General features: G+C 35.1%; 1 protein-coding gene across 14 annotated transcripts in view; it reads left to right on the forward strand.

Moving 5' to 3' along the window:
* TRDN (triadin) overlaps positions 1–22,974 on the forward strand; it is a 241,099-nt gene that overhangs the window by 39,261 nt on the left and 178,864 nt on the right. For all 14 annotated transcript variants that reach the window (XR_014795499.1, XR_014795500.1, XM_084889625.1 and 11 more), the window contains exons 3-5: positions 9,843–10,007; positions 11,031–11,063; positions 21,367–21,426. Coding sequence is in view for 12 of the 14 variants with exons in the window: in XM_084889625.1 (XP_084745751.1) it covers positions 9,843–10,007; positions 11,031–11,063; positions 21,367–21,426 (258 nt within the window). In the remaining 2 variants the exon portion in view is untranslated. The remainder of the gene's footprint in view (positions 1–9,842; positions 10,008–11,030; positions 11,064–21,366; positions 21,427–22,974) is intronic.

The raw sequence follows: 22,974 nt of genomic DNA on the forward strand, positions 1-22,974 counted from the left end.
AGCAGGGATTATAATGGTACCTGTGTAAAAAGATTAAGAAAAGCATATAAGTGAATATACTTAAAGTACTTAGAACAAAACTTAGTTTATCACAAACACTGTATAAATATGAATATCACTAGTAAAGACTCATTCCTCAATCTTCTATCTAGAAAAATTCTATTCAACCTTTTTTGTGTAAAAAATTCTCAGACATCCTAAGAAGAATCCTCCGTACCATGTTTTCATTTCTTCATACCTTATGGGCACTTGTTTTAAATCAGTTAACACATTGTATTATAGGGATCTATTCTCTTACCTGTCTCACAGAAGCGTAAACCTACCCAAGGAAGAGATGGTCTTATATATCTCTGTATATGAGCGCCTGTCACATATTGTAGTAGGTGGTCTGCTACAGTTGCTTAAAGGAAAGAATGATATTGACATTTGGATTTTGAAACAACTTTTTATATTATAAGAAACAATATGCCATAAAAACTTCATTTCAGCCAGACAGTTTTGAACAACTTTAAAAATTGGTAAGTTTAACGAAATTAAATTGTAAAAATAATAAAATGCTTATTAGATGAAATGCTGTTGGTTATGTTTTGTAATGTTATCTATAGTGACATGATAAATTACCTCAAAAGTAAATGGAATAAAACAATAACTGCTATTTATTTTACATTCTTTCTGTGTGTTATGGATTTGGGAATGGCTTAGCAAGGTGGTTCTAGCTTAGGGTATGCCTTGAGGTTTCAGTGAAGATATTTGCTGGGGCTGAATGATTTCTGGGGTTTTACAGCCATTGGCAAGATGCACCCCATGGCTGCCCATTAATGCTCGTGTGTCCTCACAATATAGCAGCTGCTTCATCCAGAATGAATGATTCTGTGGGTCAGTAATTTGGGAATGTAATTATGATAGGTTCAAACAGACAGGTGATGTGGTAAGATGACTCATGAGGCCACAAATATGTGGTATAATTGTCAGAGTTTGCTCTAAATAGAATCACTATGTGTAATACAGAGTAAGGGACTTGTTATATGACTTTTGAAGGCCTTTGTAATGTGTCCGGGCTGGGTCAGAAGTCAGCAAGGAGCAAATTGGTGTAGGAAGGAAGAATATTTTTTTCTTCTATCCTTCTAAATTTTGGGCTGGGGTCCCGATAACAAAAGAGAAAATGCATTCCAATTTATTTGACATATGTTTTATGTGATGCTGGGGCCTTCATAAGGAAAGAAAGGACTTAAGAAGCAGTTGAACCTAAACATTTATATCCTAAGTTTGATGAAGAGTGAAAAGTGGTGGAAAAATGTGATAGGGCAAAAGAGTTACGAGCTACGTGTTATGAATTGGGGCAAATACCAAGGCCTGTTCATTTGATTCCTCTAGTTTTGGGAAGTAAGGATGCTCCTTTCCATAAAGCAGGTTTATGATTTGTTTTAGGAGAAGATCAGAAAGTCCTTATAATATCTGCCATTCCTCAAATTCCTTCAGTTGAATAAATTCAGTATGCCAAGATGCCAAATTTTAGGATATGGTGTGCTGAACCCCGTCATTGGGAAGGGCAAAAGTAGAAATAGAATAGGGACAGCTATGAACAAACTGGAACTGACAAGGACAAAATGGAACCCTTGTTTGACTCACGTCACCTCAAATCATGATGATGTGGGTGAGCTGCAGGATAAATTGGTGCCTTCACCAAGGAATCTGCACAAACACCTGGCCAGGATTTGGAAATGCCAAAGGAGGCGGTCCAGTAACAACTGGCAGACACACTGAGGTCTATTGCCACATGTCAGGGTCAGCCAGCATATGGGAGATAATGTGCTTGAGCTGCAACAGCACCTGCCCTACATCAACCTTCAGAGAATAAACAATGGCTTAGCACTTCCTTTTTACCTCCCAAAACTCATACAATTTTTTCTTGTGCCCTACTTACCTGGAAAGTACTTGTAAAGGAATTCTGGGACATGTAGTTCCAGCTTAGTGATTTGACAGCATGCAAAGCTACCATTTAGGATGACTATAATTTATCATCTAAGACAGGGATGCCCATGAAAGTGAAATGAATAGCTATTAATATTTATTATAGGACCACAGGCACAAAGCAAGATGCCTGATTGCCCAGATATTATCCACCCTGCATTTTTGTTCTCTCCTGGAAGATGAATGTCTTCAGAAACTCCAAGTTAAGGGTGATAGGAGGTGTGGAGGGAAGAGGAAGGACAACCTTACTTTTTAGTAATTGAGGCTAGGGGGTCACAAAGGTTGCCAGAGGTGTTGGCCCCAAATTCTGCAAACTAGCCAGGAAGCCCTTCCGGAAATCACAGGGGTGCCCCAATAATTCAATAACTCTTTGAGGACCAAAATTTGTGGGATTTGGTTGAAATTCCTTACAACTTCTTTGCTTCATATATACAGAGACAACTTTTTCTCTAAGCAACACATACAAACAAATAGGATTTCAAAAGAGATGATCATAAATGTAGGCATTAGTGGATGTTCTGATTTCCCTCTAGGTCAGAATGTGCAAGAAAAATAAGTAGTAACTCTTGGCTCTTTTTGCCTAAGAATGAGGGTCATAATTTATTAGCATCCTCATTCATAAGAAGGGGAAAAATAATTATATGGCAATACCAGGTGGTCTCAAACAACATTTGATAATTTTTGCATGCATTGCACAAAACATACTTATTTCAAACAATTCCGTAGGAATTAGATAAGCTAATCTATGTAAAACATATGTGCCTGGCACATAGGAGGCACTCATTAAATGTAACTGGAATTTGAATCTTATTACCAGGAAGTAAGATCAGTAATTTGAGAAGAGAGCCAGCAAGGACATGATGGTAGGAAGCATCAATTTCTTATGAAACTCTAGCAGACAGCTCCTGATGTGCCTTTTAAATAGATTTTCTAATGAGGTGTGCCATTTATCTACTGCTCTTGGAAATTAATTTTCCTGATTCTTTCCCCCTGGCACTTAGCCCAGTTAAGCAGGTGCACTGCTTGTCAGACTAAGTTTAGAGGGGCAAAATAATTCAGGTAAGACCCAAAGTCAATCACAATGTGTAAATTGAACATTTAACAGGTATGCATATATGTATTTTTTATAGGTATCTGTGTGTCTTTGTGTTTATAGAGATGTCTGTGTGACTGTATATGTATGAATACATTGTTACATTTCAGGAGACTTGGAATACTGAGACACCACATGCACTATTTTAGACTTTATCAGTTCTCATGTATACTGAGTTTTCAAGAATATTTAACGTTTAGTGTACTACTCATTCTGATTTAAGTCTTATCTCATATTCCACATTTTCTGTTCACTGTTCCAGGACTGTTTGGTCCTTTTGGTCACTAAACTTAAAGAAATGCACTTCATACACAATTCCAATCTGTTTATAAATATCTCAGGGAAGCAGGAGGCTCTGTAGTCCAATGATTCCCAGACCTTAATCAAAATTGGTTGATTCTTCATGAAACAAGAGAGGAGGAAAAGAAAAGAATTTTTTCATCTTAAAGGAACGTTATTAATTCTATTGCCCATGCATTCTGGTCTTAAAAGTCTCTTTTGAAATTATGATAAAATTAAAAATATTGTTTCTGTCACTGTTTTTTAATATTATTTATTTGTTTGTTCGTTTATAAAATCAAAAGCCAATAATTCTGTGTTGGACCCCAGGTTTTTACTGGTTGTCAATTTGAGGTCAAAAAGTCTAAAGGTATGATACCAATGCTCTAGATCACTTGCATAAACCTTAGCAAATGAGAGCTTACATTGGGATTTATAATTATATCCATCTATATCCACAATTATAAATCATAGCATATGTGAATACTCACTTCTTGATAGACCAGCTATTATACATCTTTCAGTGCTATGCTTAAATTCATTTCCTTAAAAAGAATCATTCCTGAACTTTCAATAAAAATCACGTCACTCTATAATAATTCCTCATATTTTTTACTCTTTACTCTAAGCATTTATTCTAAATTGTATATATTTAATTGGGTCAGATTATTTATTTAGTATCTTTCTTAACTGACCTGCTAGGTTTGTAAAATATATATATATATATATATAGTGAATAGCTTTATATATTTCATTCACTTGATTTTTTTCTACTGCTTATACATAAGAGCTCAATAAACATTTGAATCAATATTAACATGAAATAATGATGCATAAACAATTAAATAAAGGAAAGGGTGGTAGAATCATTTTACACTCTGAATGTTGAGTAATGTGCAAAGCATTTCTTCATAAAATATCAGTTTATGATGACATTGATAGTGATAGGCTTTACATTTATGATACCTTTTAAACTTCTGTCTCCCTGATTAGGCCACAAGTATCACAAAGGTAAAATAGTCTTATTCATTTCAATATATCTATCTCCCTGCTCACTGCCTGACACATATCATTCAATAGAATTTGTATGATCTAAACAAAAAGTAGTTGCTAAGCATATATAGCAATCAAAAACAAATAAACAAGTGAGCAAAACACAAAACAAACAAATAAAAAAAACCAAATACATGACTTTCAAGACAAGAACCAAAGTATTGTAGTTGAATACAGGCTCTGGGGGCTAGAACAGTGGGTTAGAATACTGGATCCACCATTTAGTAGCTGTATTGTCTTGTGGGAATTTACTTCTCTGTGCTCAGTATCTTCCGGTGCAGGCAGAGACTCCTGAGCAGAATCACAAGATGACTGAGACCCCTGTTCTCCTGCCATTCCATGTAGTGGCTTAGACAGATGCAGATGGGCAAATCTAGAGATGCTTCTCTTAGTTGCTCTTTAGTTTGATAAGGAAAGCAGGAGGGCAGCCTTATAGCTGCGGGAGAGTGGGGGAGAATAACTTATTTGAGAATGGATACCATACAGTCAGAATTAAAGTGCCAAACACCCAAGAGGATACAGTCCTATAGTATTTGGAAACTGAGAGAAGGTGAGATCATACATGGAGCCTGATGCTGAGGGGAGGGGAAGCTGTCAGCCCTGACTAGCAAAGTTTGAAGAGCCTCTGGATTATTCTAGATTCAAAGACAATCTTGCTTATTTCTTCACATTGACATTGATTAATTCCCAGGCACTATGGTATGTGATTTATATGTATTATTTCATATAATACTCATAATGCCTTGTGAGATATTATTACTCTTATTGAAGCACAGCATGCTTTGAGATTCCTCCTCCTCCCCACTATATAACACTGCTTGTCAGAATTCAGCATATTATAAATTGGATTATGAGCAGGCAGAATATAGAAATAATTGGCATGAGGCATTGTGGTCTTGATTTAGCTTAGTGACTTTGGAAAAAGCAGATGTCTCCATGAATTGCATAAACATGGCAAAAGCTGATTTTCTGATCATCACACAGCTATTAGTTGGAGAAGCACCAGGACTAGACTGAGGTGGGTAAAGGACTTACCTTCCATGTAAAATTTAAGAGTTCTAGAAAATTTATCAATTAAAATAAATGATATTTTAATGCCATATTTAACAATTCAAAATTAATTCAAGCAACTATGATTATAAAATATCAAAAATTTTAAATGAAGACAGGATCATTTTTACCAATTTTTCATTTTGTTTCTGGTTCCAATATGGTTTGGCACGGCCCAAGGAGGGGGCCTTGAGCTTGAATGCTATCAATTTGAGTTTAGAGCCCATTCTTGTAACCATCATTTGCTGATGCTTCTCCAGATACGAGAGATAAAGAAGAGTCAAATATAGCTTAAAGAACATAAGACTGATGGTCAAAGATAATGGTGAAACCATGGAATTGGTTCCTTAGGAGGAAAGTAGAAAAAATGACTAATTTAATTTCCCTAGTATATTTAGAAACTTAAGAATCTATAAAGTGTGTCTTCAAGGACAGAGAACAAATAAAAACCTTATTTAACTTTAAACTTTTTCTTGCTTCTCTTGGCACTCTTTTATGAGTGTCAAGAATCCAATTACTGATCTTAAGGAGCCTAAAGCAGTTTCTCCTGCATCTGGTGGTATACATTTCTGTAAGAAATAGAAGAAGATACTACAATATTAAGAGTACTTGAACACTGAGGAACATTTCTTATCGCATATAATAGGAGTGCTGGAAGCAGGTGATTATTCCAACATTGGACAATTCAATGCCTCAGCAATGTCATGCACTCAAGTTCTTTCATTTTTAACCTTTGCCTTTCTTAGTGACCCAGCCACAGCTCGTGTGGGTATAAGGTGGCTACAGCAGCTCCAGGTTCTCTGACTCCATGCCACAATTTTCCTGCTTTTAACAGCAAGAAAACCACTCCAGGAATCTCCCATCCAACATCTTATTCCAGAAACAATTGTGAATTCATGTTATTGCTTAATTGACAGCAGTATAATAGCAAAAAATCATGCTCTGGATGGTACAAAATTGGACTCCATCATTTACTAGCTGTAAAACCTTAGCCATATTATTTAAATACTTTGTGTCCCAGTGTTTCTATATTTAATATAGAGACAAAATAATATAGCTACCAAATTGGATTACTGAAAGGAAAAAGTGAGTTAATATTTGTAAAGTTTTCAGAATAATATCTTGCAGGTAATATGCACTTTATAAGTGTTACCCATTGTTGTTATCTGAGGATCCTCACTGTGATATATGTAATTTAACTCATGGGAACAGGAGAGGTAAGAAAGTAAAGTTATCTGAGTACTCTTAAAAAGGAAGACATTAATAAAAGGTTTAGTTGCATTGTATATTATTCCCTTTGAAATGATTTGGGTGTCTGATGGAGGGAATAAAGATTTACTTGAGGACTGCTATCTTATTCAATATCTATATCTATGTCTATATCTATTTCTAGTCCATATCTATCATTTTTAAAATATATTTTATTGATTTTTTACAGAGAAGAAGGGAGAGGGATAGAAAATTAGAAACATTGATGAGAGAGAAACATCAATCAGCTGTCCCCTGCACACACCCCACTGGGAATGTGCCCGCAACCAAGGTACATGCCCTTGACCAGAATTGAACCTGGCACCTTTCAGTCCACAGGCTCTATCCACTGAGCCAAACCAGTTTTGGCCATATCTATCATTTTTTAAAGTTGTTGTCTCAGTGGCTAAAAATCAGAAGCTGATCTCAAGCCAGCAACATTGACTTCATAAAAGTAGCTTGATTTGACTATTTTAAACCCATGCCATATATATATATATGTTTTGTGTGTGTGTGTGTGTGTGTGTGTGCAGAGTTTGTATAATACATTTAAGCATAGGGATAATTAAACAGATGTGTATTTTGTTGGATTTTATTGTTATGATCCTCAGTGAACACTTAGAAAGAACAGCAATGGATAAATGGTCTCAATCTATTCAGATCATAAAAACCCCATTTGCAGTATTCTTCCATTAGATATAAAATATGCCAGGGCTAAAATGTCTTTAATGATGTCAGTACAATCCAGTTCCATATATATAATTCTTTTAAAATTCTCAATTGCAATGATAAAATCCATTCATTCCCTTTCTCTGAGATTTAATCTATCCATTCAGATTACTATACCTTGCTCACACAAAACTGTCCAGAATGTAGCAAAATAAAGACCAGAGAGTAAAGCTACAGTGACATTGAATCCTGGAGATAGGTTTCTCTGTGGCCAGTGTTTTATAACTTGTCATCCTTGAATGGGTTGTGAATCTTCTCAAATAGAACATAAAATTTAAAATTTCCCCAGAAATCTCTCTCCTATCATTTCCCCCTTCTCTTGGAATCTTACCCATCAGCATAAAAAATAGAAGATTTCTTACTTCTTTAACAGTACCAACAACAGAAAACCCATTATGATTCCAGTCCTTCTTCAATCATTTTTAAATTTCTGCCATTTACTTTACAGTAAAATGTACTTACTGCCTCTAGACACTTCCCATTTGGTCTTGAATGCATCCCACTGAAACTGTCTTTTGGGATTGCCAGTGACATCATCAGTAAAGCTAAAAGTCATTCTCACTTGACCTATCAGCTACATTTGTCAGTGATCATTCATCCTCAAAACAATTCTTCACTTCATATCTATCTAGTACAGCTAGTACATTATGCTCTTTTTTTTGTCTATGTTTCAATTCCCCATTCTCTCTCTCTCTCTCTCTCTCTCTCTCTCTCTCTCTCTCTCTCTCTCTCTCTCTCTCTCTCCCCCCCCCTCTTTCTTACTCCCTCCCTCCTTCCCTGTTCATCTCTCCTTCTCTGACTTATTCCTATATTCTAAACATTGGAGTGTTCCTGGATATACTCTCTTGTTGATCACATTCAATGTCATGTCTTTCCATGTCTTCTGTTCTCTGTCAAACTCCCAAGTTTCTACCTTCAGTGAGGACTTCCCTTTTGTAGATCATAGTGAGGTATACAATATGACATATAGATGTGTAAAAGGCAACTTAAGTGTGACAAGTCTGAAACTCAACTATTTATACATTCCCCCTAAAATCCCTGCTGCTTCTCTCAAGTTCTTCCCATTTTAGTAAATGAGTTATCCTGTACCCTTCTCTTTCACACCCTACAGGCAAACTGTCAGTCTATACGATTAATTCTATCTTTCAAATTCATTCAGAATCTGATCACATCTCATCCCACATACTGTTAAGACCCTGATAGAAATTATGGTAATTTTTCTGCTAGATTACTTCATTTGGCTCCTTTCTGATCTTCCTGTTTCCCATCTGGAATTCTTCCAATACTCAACACAGCAAAAGACATTGCATGAGTAAAATCACTTCATTCCTCTTTCCGTGACTTCCTATCACAATCAGAGTTAAACACTAAGGTTGAAGTATTTAACCTACAGATAATATAATATGTTGGTATAATTCTGGTCTCTTAAAATATCAAAGAGAAAAAAATAATGTCTGAAAAACTAAAGCACATTTTTAAATTAAGGAAAATATAAGTCTAAAATTTAACTACAGGTTGATGAAAAATCAGGTATAATGTATACTGTGTTTCTGGGTAGACCACCTCTTCAATTAGATCTTAAGCACTGTTCTTACCCCTTCAGAGAAATTTTCTTATAATTTGAATGAGAAGAACAATATTTTGAAAATCCCTAAAATGGCTAATGGCTTACATTTTTATTATGTAACCTCTCATTCTGAAAATGCTTTATATCTCCTGGGATAAAAGAAAAGGAGACATTTGTGTACTTTGTTTGTTTTCTAATTTTATCCACTAAAGTTATAAGAAGTTTAAAGACTTTTTATTTTTTGGTATTGGGATATCTAACGAGGGTAAACAAATTGAATCTAACCAGAGCTCAATATGATCACTACCTTGACAATTTCATATTTTTCTTACTGTATCACAAATGATAATAAATGGACCTATCAGTTTTAGTCACAGCTACTTAAGTCAACTTGAAACTTAGAGCTTATCTGAAAATTTAAAGTCTCCTTTACCATGATGTTTCCAGTACAATATGGGCCAACCATGATTTCATCTGTTCCTGACCATCCATATCTTAGAATATATATATTGCAATTTGGACAACATAACTATACATTATTTTAATATATTTCTAATTTTTTCCCACGTTAAACTTTTATTTAGATTAAAATTTCTCAAGGGCAGCTGCATTCTTGGCTACCCCATAGTATTTGAACCACAGTTACCCAATAATGTTTCTTTTTAATTGAATACATGTGCTTACTAAAAAAAAAAAAGTGATTTATATTTCTGAGAAAAAAAATGTAGCCAAGATATTGTTTAAATTCATAAAATTGATGTATTCATTTAGTTAAAAGAACAAATCTGGAAATTTTCCTTATTTATTTTTTTTAATTACTGTAAAATTTTCTTCTTTTAAAATTACTTTTAGCAAGCTCTATTTCCAAGATTGGCTCAGATCCTCTAAAATTCGTGCATCATGCAGTGGAGGAGACTACTGACTGGGTCTATGGCTTCTTTTCTTTGTTGTCTGACATCATCTCGTCTGAGGGTGATGAAGAAGAAGAAGATGAGGGGGACGAGGATACTGATACAGGTACAAAGAGCAAAGAGACATATTTAACTGCTGGGACCAATTTTAGATACCCATCCTAGGGGTTTGCTTACATTTAAGCAAAAATGAGAACTTGGGTCAATCTATCTAAACCAAAATGAATATACTAGTACTTCTGAGTGCTTATAGAGAATCAATAGAAGGCCGAATGCAGTAAATGTGTCTCATTTGATTTTTACCTTATAGTTTATATGCAATTATGGCAAATATGTCAATAGTAAGAAGTTCTTATTTTGTGCTACTTTAAACCCACAATAGTAACATTTACATGTTTCTCGGAAGAAAGTAATAGCTGTTTCACAAGTGTATTCTTAGAAAAGCTGAAATAACTATAAAACTAAATATACATATAGATGTTTTATGCACATAAATCATGATCTTAGTCAAATCCTATTAAAATCATAATCAAAAGTAAATTTATTGAATTAAATGAAGGCATAGAATAGAGGGACACATTCTAAATTTTACGACAATTATGCAACTAATATATGTACTCATATACTATTAAATAAAAATAAATAAACTCAAATTACACATAAGTTACTATTGAATAGATGTGAAAAGACAAAGTATTTTGATTCTGCATTTTAGTAAAATTTTAAGGACAACCTTAGTCATCATGTATTCAGCCTTGATTACCAGGAAAGCTCCTATTATTTTAGCCCTTTATATGACTTTGTCTGAATTTGTATTTGGCCCCAGTGAGAGGTGGAGAAGAACAATAGAGAACTGAAATTAACATGATATACAAACTATGATGTATAATATGGATCACTGCCACAATTTTATTGAACTCATAAAAGTAGAACCATGTCTAATAAATGTACCTAAACAAAGTTCATGTTTAAAAACTGGAATTTTGAAAACAAAACAATATAAGGATTTTTGTTGTCAAAACAGATAGATGTTTTTCTAAAAAACAAAAAAATAAAATGGGAAAATAGAGAAGCAATATTGTGCTATGTTAAAAGATTTTCTAATTTTTTGCTTTTTGTCTTGGTTTAGGAGAAACAGAAGAGCCTCCCTTGAAAAAAAAAGGTTGGTGTTTTTTGTTTGTTTGTTTGTTTGTTTCTCTTTTGAAGCAAAAATCTTTCTCTGTGGTAATATTGATCTTCAGCAATACCTAACTATATTTTACTTGAGTTTTAGGCTTAATTTATTTTTAATATAGAGTATTTAATGATTAGATCAAGATTTATAGTTAGATAAAGAAATACTCAGTTCTTTCCGGTGAAACTGAACCCATTCTTTTTCAGCTGATTATTTAATTGATGCCTTCTTCGATAGATGTGTGAATCCATCTAACTCACAGACCGATGTGCATTGGGACTGTGGGAATGAGGGCTGCATTCTGTAGTCTTGGAAATGCCCCAATAAGATTTCCATGTTCTTTATTCTCCACATGGCCAGATTTATTGATTCTAAATTTGTATTCTTATTTCATTACTAGTGTCCTGGTGCATGGATTGGTGCACAGTGAAAGGAAATTAATTAGAAGAAATATTTTAATATCGTTATTCACCCTTTCTCTATAATAGAAGTGTCAACCAAATTCATGCTCAACAATGACAGATTGAAACACTTGCTTTAAATGTTGTGCTTTAACAGTTTTATTTTATAATCTGAATGATAGTCTCAGAAACATTTAATCTTTATTCATCTAAATTATTATCTATTAACATCTTCATTAATATTCTTTCCCTTTCAGATATATTTAGCTAAGTTATATTATATATATTTAGCTAAATATTATATTATATATATTTAGTTAATATAACTTAGCTAAATATTATAATATTTAGCTAAGTTATATTAACTAAATGACCAGGCTTTTGTTGTTCATTCAATTGCTGGTGTCTATATGAAGCATTTTTATTTAAATGCACTTAAAGTGTTAAATTTGTAATTGCTCTTTGAAATAAGGGGCTGCCATTAAGTTTGAACAGGGCCACATATGATGACTGATATTTCTGTAAGATTGTACCTGATGCATGTCAACGGCACAGGAAGGGTCTCTTCTCTGCTTAGAGCAAAACAAATTACATCCTCCTTATAGTTGTGTTTTTAAATTGCCCTAAAGCTTCTCAGGTCAAAAAGATCCCAGTAAATTTAAACTCAGTTCCTTCACTGTGTATTTTTCTCACTTTATTGAAATCCACAATAGCTCTTTGCAGTCAGGTTGAATAAGGAAGAGCCAGGAAATTTGAGCATCATAAATATTCAAGACTTTAGGATTAGGCCATTGAGAAGATTGCATCGAGTCACCATGAGTAAGATAGATGGACAAGTTCCCGTGCCACAGATTTCATTGCATCCATCTTTGCTGGCAGCTTCAGCGACTTAGACCAGGCTGGACATTAAGTGCCCGAGAAAATATGGGGAGAAAAGGAGGGAGAATGGAAAGGTAACTAAACTTGTTAAAATTCATAGCCTCAGAATATTGGTTACTAGGTAGGTCACAGTAACATTGTTAAGAAGGTACATTTATTTTTGGTCCTCTTTAAATAAGTCTCGATCAGAGCTCATTGCATAGCTGCACGGTTGTATACTGCCCTCCAGCTCAGGCGGAACTCTGTGCTTTAAATTCTGTCTTTCTCAGTATTAATCAGATCGGTGGTGACCGGGTAACCAAGCCCAGGGAGAACAGACAGTGGGCTTGGAGGTGTGCATTAGGATGAAAAAGGCTGAGGAAGCAGAAGTCAATGGAAATATGGTGAATGACCCAGAAATCCACTTCTCAAGTAGTTGCAGGTGTTGTGAGTTCTGGACCCACCGTGGCAGGCAATTTGAGTACCATTTGCTACTTGTCTCCATCAAGGCAAGGAAACTAGAACCAGGATGAGGAAAAGAACAGTGGATAAGACCATAGCCCAAAGGAACAGGCCAAAGAAAGCAAGAGATCAGATTTTGGCACCAGCCTCATGGGGAATGAAAAGGCTGTCTGAGACAACTCCACACAGGCCCAACCATTCTAAGTCGTTCTTGTTAGAACAAGAATAATCTCAGTGCTGCTAAGATTACCTGTAAGTAAAACTGGACACGTAATTGAGGTGTGTATGAATGGAAAGCTGTTAAGTTTACTGTATTCCAGACTCTTTTTCCCTCTAGCTCTGTATGTTTCTTTTTCCCCAAATCATGATAAACTAAGGTGCAGGTTAAATCCAGATGGCTTAATGTGATTCCTGTTCCAGATTATGTATTTTAATTTAGAAAAACTGGCTGAAAAATAAGTTTAAAAAAAAAATCAAAACAGAGCCCAGTCCATGTGGCTCAGTGGTTGAGCTTAGGCCTATGAACCAGAGGTCATGGTTTGATTTTCAGTCAGGACACATGCTTGGGTTTTGGCCTCTATCCCCAGTACGGGGTATGCAGGAGACAGCCAATCAATGGTTCTCTCTCAGCATTGTTTCTATTTCTCTCTCCCTTTCCTTTCCTCTCTCTGAAATCAATAAAAATATATTTTTAAAAATCAAAACAGAAAAGTTATCAGTGGTTCTCAACTTCTGTATCAAATTCAAGTGATGTCTTAATTAGAATTATTTTGTCCACAAAAAAACAAAATGCATTTCAAACTGGCTTGGTGGTAAATATACTTTATTAGAGGCCTGGTACATGAAATTTGTGCATGGGGGGTGAGTCCCCTCCGCCCAGCCTGCACTCTCTCCAATCCAGGAACCCTTGGGGGTGTTTAACTGCTGGTTTAGGTCTGATCAGGCCTAAACCAGCATTTGGACATCCCTCTCACAATCCTGGACCACTGACTCCTAATCACTCACCTGCCTGTCTGCCTGGTAACCCCTAACTGCCCTCCCCCAAACCCACTGCTGGCCAGGTTGCTCCCAACTACCCCCTTCTTGCTAACCTTGTCTCTCCTAACTCCCCTCCCCGACCAGCCTAGTCACCCGTCACTGGCCCCCCCTGCCAGCCTAATCGTTCCCAACTCCTCCCATGCCATCCTGTTGCCCCCAACCGCCTCCCTTGCCAGCCTGGTCATTCCCAACTGCACAACTCCCCTACAGGCCTGGTCCCCTCTTACTGTCTCTCCCCCTCCACCCCCCACGCCAGCCTGGTTATTCCATGCAGCCTGCTTGTTCAGTTGTTTGGTCATCCCTCACTAACCTCCCTGCTAGTCTGGTCGCCCCACACAGCCTGCTTGTTTAGTTGTTTGGTTGTCCCTCACTTACTGCCCTACTGGCCTGGTCATAGGCAGCCATCTTGTGAGGGTGTGATGGTCAATTTGCATATTATCTCTTTATTATTATATAGGATTACTTCAAATAAGTGAAAAATACAAGAAAAAACTGGCTAGAAGATATCTAAATATAGGCTTTTTAACATCATTGGTACCCCCCCTCTTTGCTCCTGACCTTGCTTTGTTCATGTGTTTTATTTGTTTAATTCTCGGTCAGGATATCCTCTCCATGGCAATTATAATTAACAGAAGTCTGAGGCATATATATATAAAAAAAAGAAAAGAAAAGAAAAGAAAAAAAAGAATATATATATATATATATGTGTGTGTGTATATATATATATATATATATATATATATATATATATATACATATATATTTTTTTTTTCTTTTATTTTCTTTAGCAACTCAGGAGAGAAGAGTATGCTTTTCCCCAAGTATTTCAGCAAAACCAGTGTATTTGACTCTCCCTGATTCGTATCACAAGTCAAACGTGCTCCATGGAATAGCCGCATTGGCATCTTCTGAGAGTGAGTTAGAAATGCAGAACCAGGCTTCTTCTAGACCAACCGAATCAGAATCTGCATGTTAAGAAGACTCCCCAGGCGACTCATATGCACATTAAAATTTGAGAAACGTCAGTCTAGACAGTATTCTGACTGTGGTTCTAAAACCACCTGAGAGCTGACTGAAATTGGAGAGCTCTAAAGGGTTCCTCACCATGAGAGACTACAATAATTGATTAAGTTTGGACTGCAGCTCAGGAATAGATTTTAAAATCTCCCCAGATGATTCTGATGTGCAGCCACATTAATCCTGTCTAGTATATCATCCAGTATGAAGCTCTCAAAACCTTTTCCAAATCTGTAAAGTCCACTAGTGATTATCTCCTAAACGGTATCATATGTAATCATTTTCACCTCTGTCTGGTTTATGGTCATGTGGGAAATAACACCTCGTTTTATAATCGAGAAAACAAAATTCAAAGGAAAAGATGGATTAGTGTGAGATGACTAAATTAATGGTAAAAATGAAATGGAATAGGTGTTATCTTCATCTTAAATTTTTATTTTATTTTATGACATTTTTCCAAAGAATCAAACCTAACAGAATAAAGATCCAAAGTATTTTTATGTTTATGGCATTCAACATTACTGAAGAAAACTGTCCTCAATATTTCTCTATCACTGTATCTGACATGTATGTCCACTGAATTATAAGCACAAGGTGCTTTGAGGGGGAGAAATATTTCTCTTTATTTCCTTCAATAATAGTTGTACTTTCCTCAGAATTTTTGTTTACCAACAAAAAATCATTAGAAAATCATGGAAAAATACAAAGACTTATACATCCTTTGTTATATTTATCTAAAATAGTGAGAATTTAACAAAAAAAGATCCCCATAATATTTTCTAATTAGTTACTAAGAAGATGAAAAGGTTTGGTTGATTCTTTGTCGTAATTAACTTTCGTATGCTAATCACACTTGGCAGAATCTTGCAAATAGAGATATGTTTAAATGAAGAAATAATTTGAATTTTTAATATTAAAATTAGGAAAAATGTAATTGAGCATTTTATATTGTCTGGTGCTTGCAAGATATATATAGAAACCATTATGATAAAAGGCTTTCTTTGAAATTCACAACCCTCATAATAATTTAATAAACTTGGTTGTCATCTAAAAGAATCAGGATGGTTGCCTTGGTGACAGAGAATACCCCTTCAACTTCTTGAGTCTGTCATTTAAAACTCTTGATTCCTAATATTTTTTTTTTATTTATTAACAATGTATCATCCAGATAGGGGGAAATTGCTTTAAATTGGCCACGTAAATCTTAAACAAAATTATAAACTACCTACTCAACAATAAGCTTTGTTATGATTATAAGTAGGTAGAAACTACTTATCACAAGCAAAATGCATGTAGTATATCAAAAGAACTCAGAAAGACTTCACTACAAAATAAAATTATTCTTCAGAATCATTAGAGCAACCTAGTTTCACTAATTTTGGTCCCATTGTTTGCTATCGCTGGCATTCTTTTTGTTTTTAGTACCCATGGCCTGTTTTCCCAAGTTACACGTGAAAAAGTTGATCTCAGAGAGTCTTGGGAAAATCTGTTGGTCCCTGATTGCTATTGGCATCGGGGGAGACAGGGAGCTTAGATGAACACATTTTAATAGAATTAAATGCCTGAAGAAGATGAAGGAGAACCAAGCTACTAAAACAAATTGTCACTTCTAATTTGGAGACATTTTAAAGATTTTGTCTATTGCAGCGATTTTCAATCTTTCTCATCTCATGGCACCCATAAACTAATTACGAAAATTCTGCTGCACACTGAAAAATATATTATATTTTTTGCCGATCTGACAAAAAAAGGTATAATTTTGATACATCATACCAGACCATCATTGTTCTGTTGGCTGTTGTCACTTTTTTTATTTGACAATCTAAGGTAAAAGAGGTCAGTGCCCCTGATTCAATAGTTAAGTATTGCATGTTTTAAAAATTCTTGCCGTCTATGGAGTAATTGTGTGTTCCCCGTGGAATGTGCAGCATTCACTAGGAGACCAGAAAATTCTGCATTGTACCTAAGCATACTCATTTGGGCCACCAAGGGAATCTTGGACCTTATAAACCACAAAACAATCTTGAAGCTTTTTTAAAAATTTTTTTAAAAATATATTTTATTGATTTCTACAGAGAGGAAAGGAGAGGGATAGAGAGCTAGAAACATCGATGAGAGAGATTCATTGATCAGCTGCCTCTTGCACACCCCCTAATGGGGATGTGCCCGCAACGAAGGCACATGCCCTTGACCGGAATCAAACCCGGGACCTTTCAGTCCTCAAGCCGATGCTCTATCCATTGAGCCAAACCGGTTTTGGCCAATCTTGAAGCTTTACTGGTACCAAAATGGCTTATGATTCTAACCAGGACCGGATGCTGAGACTTACAGGTCTCTAACCTAATTGCAAAGCGCACATATCTGGAGATCAGTAGAGACTGCTTTGACTTTCTTCTTTGTCCCTGTGTCCAGGATTGGTTCATGTCCAAGTGACCTGTTCTTAAAGACTGTCATGATGTTAAATGCATGTTTTTTGCTGTCATACATTGCTGTCATTTTATACACAGAGGAAGCAGTCATCTGTCTATGGATACTATTCAGTAACTAAACGCTAGTATTAATATAACATAAGGAATTTTATTTTTCTTTGAAGTTTGCTGAAAACCATAGAGCCATAATGTCTATCTTACCAGTTTAAGTCTTTGATATTTAATTTTGTGCTCTTATACAAATGGCTCTTAGTTGACAAGATCAATTGAGAGTAAAAAAGCAGGCATCAGCTGCTTTGTGAGGAAAATACCCTGTGAAGTCTAAATTGGTAGCATGTTGTACTCATTTGGACAGGTGCCTGGATGGTCATCACTTCCTGGCTGAAGTGTGTGGAGAGAGAACTGGCACACTGCGTAGCGGCTTTACTGGATTCCTCAGACATCTGAGAGCCACAGACAGTGACAGTAGTGATGGAATCCAACCTGCAAAGAAAATGCAGTGTGGCAATACAAGATGCAGAGACATTTAATTTATCCTTAAGTTTGAATCATCAGAAATGAATTTATTTCCTATTTTATGAGGAAAGAATGTAGGTGTGTGTATGCCTTTACAAGGTTAGCTGTGCTTGTCTAGACTTACCTCCATAGAAGTACTAAGGGTTTTCAAAGAATCATCAGTTAAAAAATCAGGTCTTGCAAAATAAAAAAAAAATGCTAATATAAGTCATCATATTTCTGCTCCTTCTCAGTTGTAGAGATGTGTGTGTGTGTGTGTGTGTGTGTGTGTGTGTGTGTTAATCTATAACCCCTACTTGCAAAAACTCTGAATGGATATGCTCAGATTTGGTTGCCCTGATTTGGATTAGGCTAAAGTGCATCATCAGAAAAATAATGGGGCTTTATCTTTGAAATTGGTCTGGGTTGTGTTTACTCTATTAACTATAGGTTTTCCTCATGCAACTCAAGCTTCAAGGCCTCTCATTTTACAATGAATGTAACGTTTCATGTAACATTTTAATTTACAATATTTCATCCCTTTTCTGTATTCAAATTAATCAGTACAGGAAGTAAGGAATCAACTCTTAAGGTGACTCCCTTAGCATGTCCAAAGACCACTGGCTCTTGTCTTTGACAATATATTGCTTTATTTTTTTTGCCTCTAAGGGGCCAGTCTTCTCCACAGCCCTTGTTGGTTAGAATAGGAGGATGGAAGCAGGGTAGTATTGGCAGGGGGCATTCAAGTTTAGTTTTTCAATTCACTTGTAAGATATTTAACCCTGTAGGTGACTTTAGATTTTTAAAAAGATCATTTGCTTACTCATAGGACTAGACCAATGCCATCCAATAGTAATAAATTGTGAGCACATATGTAATTTAAAAATTTTAAGGAGCCACATTGAAAAAGTAAAAATAATTATAAAAATTAATTTTAATAACATATTTACTCCAATCAGGATATCAGGGCTTTCTCAGAGAAGCAGAACCAGTAGGAAATGTTGCTAATATATTTTATAATGAGACATTCATTACAAGGAGTTGTCCTATGTGATTGTGGGGACTGGCCACGTAAGTTAGGAAGGTAAACTTGAGCCCACGTGCAGGGACCAAAACCATAGCCACAGAAATAATTTCTTCCCTCTCCCTCAGAGACCTTGGGGTCTGTTTCAGGCAAGCCCACCCAGATAATCTAGAAAAATTTTCTTAGTTAACATCAATGGATTAGGGATTTTGATTACATCGGCAAAACACCTTCGCAGCAACTCTTAAAGTAATGTTAATTTAAATTACATGGCATAGTAGTTTAGCCAAGATGACACATTAATTTAAAATCATCGCCTCATTATACCCAACATTATATCATTACAATCTGTAACTTACTAACTTAATTATAACATTACAATCTAAACTTACTAATGAGATATTTTACATTCTTCTTTGCAGTAAGTCTTCATAATCCAGTGTGTACTTATCCTTATATTATATCTCAATTTTGACTAACCATGTATCATGTCCTTAATATGCACATGTGTCTAGTGGTTACTGCATTGACAAGGTAAGTCTGGATGGTGATAAATAGTAATGAGGCAGGTTATCTTGTGTCCTTAGAACTGTTTGAAGATACAAGTTGTGTGTGTGTGTGTGTGTGTGTGTGTGTGTGTGTGTGTGTGTGTGTTTACTGTTAGCTTTTTTTGCCTATCATCTGGAAGATGAAATTTTATTATGCCTTTGTAAACACAATACATTTCTTAAAACAATGATCAAAAGTTTCCACACATGTAGCACTATATGACATATTACAGGGCAACACTATTTTTGTTACATAATTATGAAAATACTATAGAACCCAAACGCAAAAGGATAAGCAAAAAAAAAATATATATCTCAACATATTCTTGGGGATCATTTTGCCCTACAGAGGCACTTGATAATGTCTGAAGACATTTTTCATGGTTATGACTAGGGATGAAACTATAGCTATGTAATTCATAGAGGCCAGAGATGCTGCTAAATGCCATGAGTACACAGAATAGACCCACTGCACTCCAATAATGATTCACTCAACCCAAGAAGTCAATGATGCTAAGATGACAAACCCTGCTTTGAAGTAGGTTCTGTAGACATATAAGGAAGAAATTTAAAAAACAAAAAAAAACAAAAAACAAACAAACAAACAAAAAAAACAACCCATGAGAAATCAAAGAAGATGAACATTTCCTGTGCCCTGTGGAGATCTTTCCTGGCACCTTAGTGAATTGTGTTTTTAAAGAGATGTGAGTATCTTAACTCTTTTGTATCTCTATTGCCATATTCAAAGTCAGGGATGGAATGAGGGTAGAGCAGTGGCCCTGTAGAGTCTGATGATGAATTAATGAGGAAAGGAAATTTTCACAGTGCAGGAGTCAGTAACTGTCTTTTCTGAAAATATGCAGGATTTCCTTATGGTTAGTCTTGATTTTAAACTTAAAGAAAATTTACTAAAATTTAAAATCTAATTTACAAATGGAGAGTTTAAAATATATACAGTAATTAACACCATGTCAGAGCATCTATGGGATAAAGTTGTGATAATTAAATAAGTAAAACTCATTAACATTCTCCTAAGAAAAACCATGGAATTTAAGATTAAGTCACTTTTCAGAGGTAGTAATCATATTTGCAAACGCTAATCTTAAATTATATCTATCCAAATTAATTGCAAATTCAGAATTAACTTCATTTTCTAAACCTTGCAATGCATAGATACTGAAGTTAGCAGCAAATTATATATATTTCTTAAAACCTGATGTTTAGAAAATGTAACAACTAACTCATTTTATGAAATGGGTCATATCTGCTTACAGTGATTATTGGTTAAATTAAATACCAAATTCTGATTATAAATATAGCTTAGAGTCACTGCTTCTGATATATACATATTTTATGAGATAGTTGTTATAGTTCATTTCACAAATTCTTAATTTAATATGTAAAAACTAAATTTTCCTAAATCTAAATGACATTCTTACTAAGTATTCTTAATTTGTTTGGAGAGTAACTGATATAAAACAGCCCGTCTGGCGTAGCACAGTGGTTGAACATCGACCTATGAACCAGAAGGTCATGGTTTAATTCCCAGTCAGGGCACATGCCCGGGTTGCAGGTTTGATCCTAGTGTGAGTGTTCCATGGGACAGCCAATCAGTGATTCTCTCTCATTGATGTTTCTATCTCTTGGTCCCTCTCCAGTCCTTTCTAAAATCAATAAAAACATATTTTTAAAAAAGAATAACTGATATGAAACATAATTATACTTTGGAATCAATTTTCACACTGAAAACAGTGACAATATATTTCCATTGATGTAAGTTTTTAAGCTTTTTCAAATAACTCTAATTTGAGGTAATTCGCATTTTTTTCTTTATTTCAATAAATGAGTAATTTTTTGTAGCAATATGTTATAAAATCCTTTTAGGCATCTATAACTTGTTATAATTAGATATAATGATTTAGGCATCAATGGTGAATAGCTATGTAGTCATAACTATGGTACATATTTTGCACATTTTCAAAAAAGACATTTTAAATTATAAATCCTATTTCCCCCTAGAAATACGCAAAGAAAAAACTGAAAAAGAGGAGAAACCTGAAAGGAAACTTCAAACTAAAGGTAAATGTTTAATTTTGTGTTTATTCTAATTTTTATTTGGCCTATAATACACATTTATATGAGAAAGGGAAGTTTTCATATTTAGTGTTCTTTGTCCTAATTTTTGATAGTGTTTAAATAAGTACATTTGCTTCTCATTTAACTTCAGGCACACATATAGAAATAATATTTAATGACTGAAATAGAAGTAACTTCAAAAGGTATAATAATATTTAAATTATTTACATCTGATATTTACTAAGATAGTACCATATCATATTTTTGACTTATTAGCAACATTTTTAATAATCCTATATAATAAAAGGATAATATGCAAATTGAATGGTGGAATGACCAGAAAGCCTGCAGCCCCTCTCCCCAGCTGGCCTTGCTCCCAGTTGGCCTGCTATTGTAGGCCATATGTGTAGGCCATCGGTGTAGGCCATCTGGACCTTACCAGTGCATGAATTCATGCACTGGACCTCTAGTATACTATAAGTGAGGGTTCAATTTATCTTAACCTTGAATTTTTTATTCCATAAAATACCTTTAAAATAGTTGGTGTAGAAATGCAGTCATTACATTACCTCAATGTGTACTGCAAGGCCTTACAACTTTCTTACAAAGCTTTAAGTGCTAGATGGAAGGTGAGGCATGATGATTAATATTCCTTTCTAGAGAACTGAACCCAGTAACTACAGTGTTGCATGACCAGTATTGTCTTACTCATTTTACAAGCCTAATTTGTGTGTGTGTGTGTGTGTGTGTGTGTGTTGTGTGTGTGTGTGTGTGTGTGTGTGTGTGTGTGTTTGGGGGAGGTGGCCCATGAAGTCATATAACTTTAAAGAAACATGGAAAGCTAAAAACATAGTTTTTAATATGTCCAGGTCTCCTCAACAGTCAGTTTCACATGAGTTTTGGGTGAAACTGACCATTTTAATTTTTGCCAGGGCAAAAAGAAAACCTAATTACTATTATGGTGTGATACAGACAGAAAGTAAAAGAAGTTTGGAGGGATAAAAATGGAATGTTGTCTAACATATATTATGTCCAAACTAGATAATGCAAAATTACCTGTAGAAAAATATCAAAGTTGCAAAAGAGTATAGTTTCAAATAATAGAAGTAATATCTAACCCAAAAATTATACCAATATGTGAATCTATACTTAAAATGTCATTTTAAAAAGATATGCTTCATGTACGTCCTTTTGTGAAGATCTGGAATCATTCTGCCAGACAGTCTATCTGTAATCCTATTGTTTGAATTCATTTCATATTGGCCAGCCAATTCTTATACAATCGGGGACATTGAAGCTTACTCAGTTGAAACCTATTTATATTTGTAGGCAGGGAACTAATGTCTTCTTACTTTTCCCTTTCCTTTTTTGTTTCTTAATTCCATTGGTCAGGGAAATTGGACACAGCTCTTAGGTACAGATTGACTAGCCGTGACTGAACTGGCTCTGCGTTTCTATCTGCTGGGGGTTAAACAGAAACTCCACTGGTTCCACACCAGTGGGGTCTCCGCTGTTGTATCCTGCAGACTGTACGATTAATTTAGTAGCAGT

The sequence above is a fragment of the Pipistrellus hanaki genome (assembly GCF_964339955.1).
Source record: "Pipistrellus hanaki genome assembly, chromosome: 7".
In the NCBI taxonomy this organism is placed as follows: domain Eukaryota; kingdom Metazoa; phylum Chordata; class Mammalia; order Chiroptera; family Vespertilionidae; genus Pipistrellus; species Pipistrellus hanaki.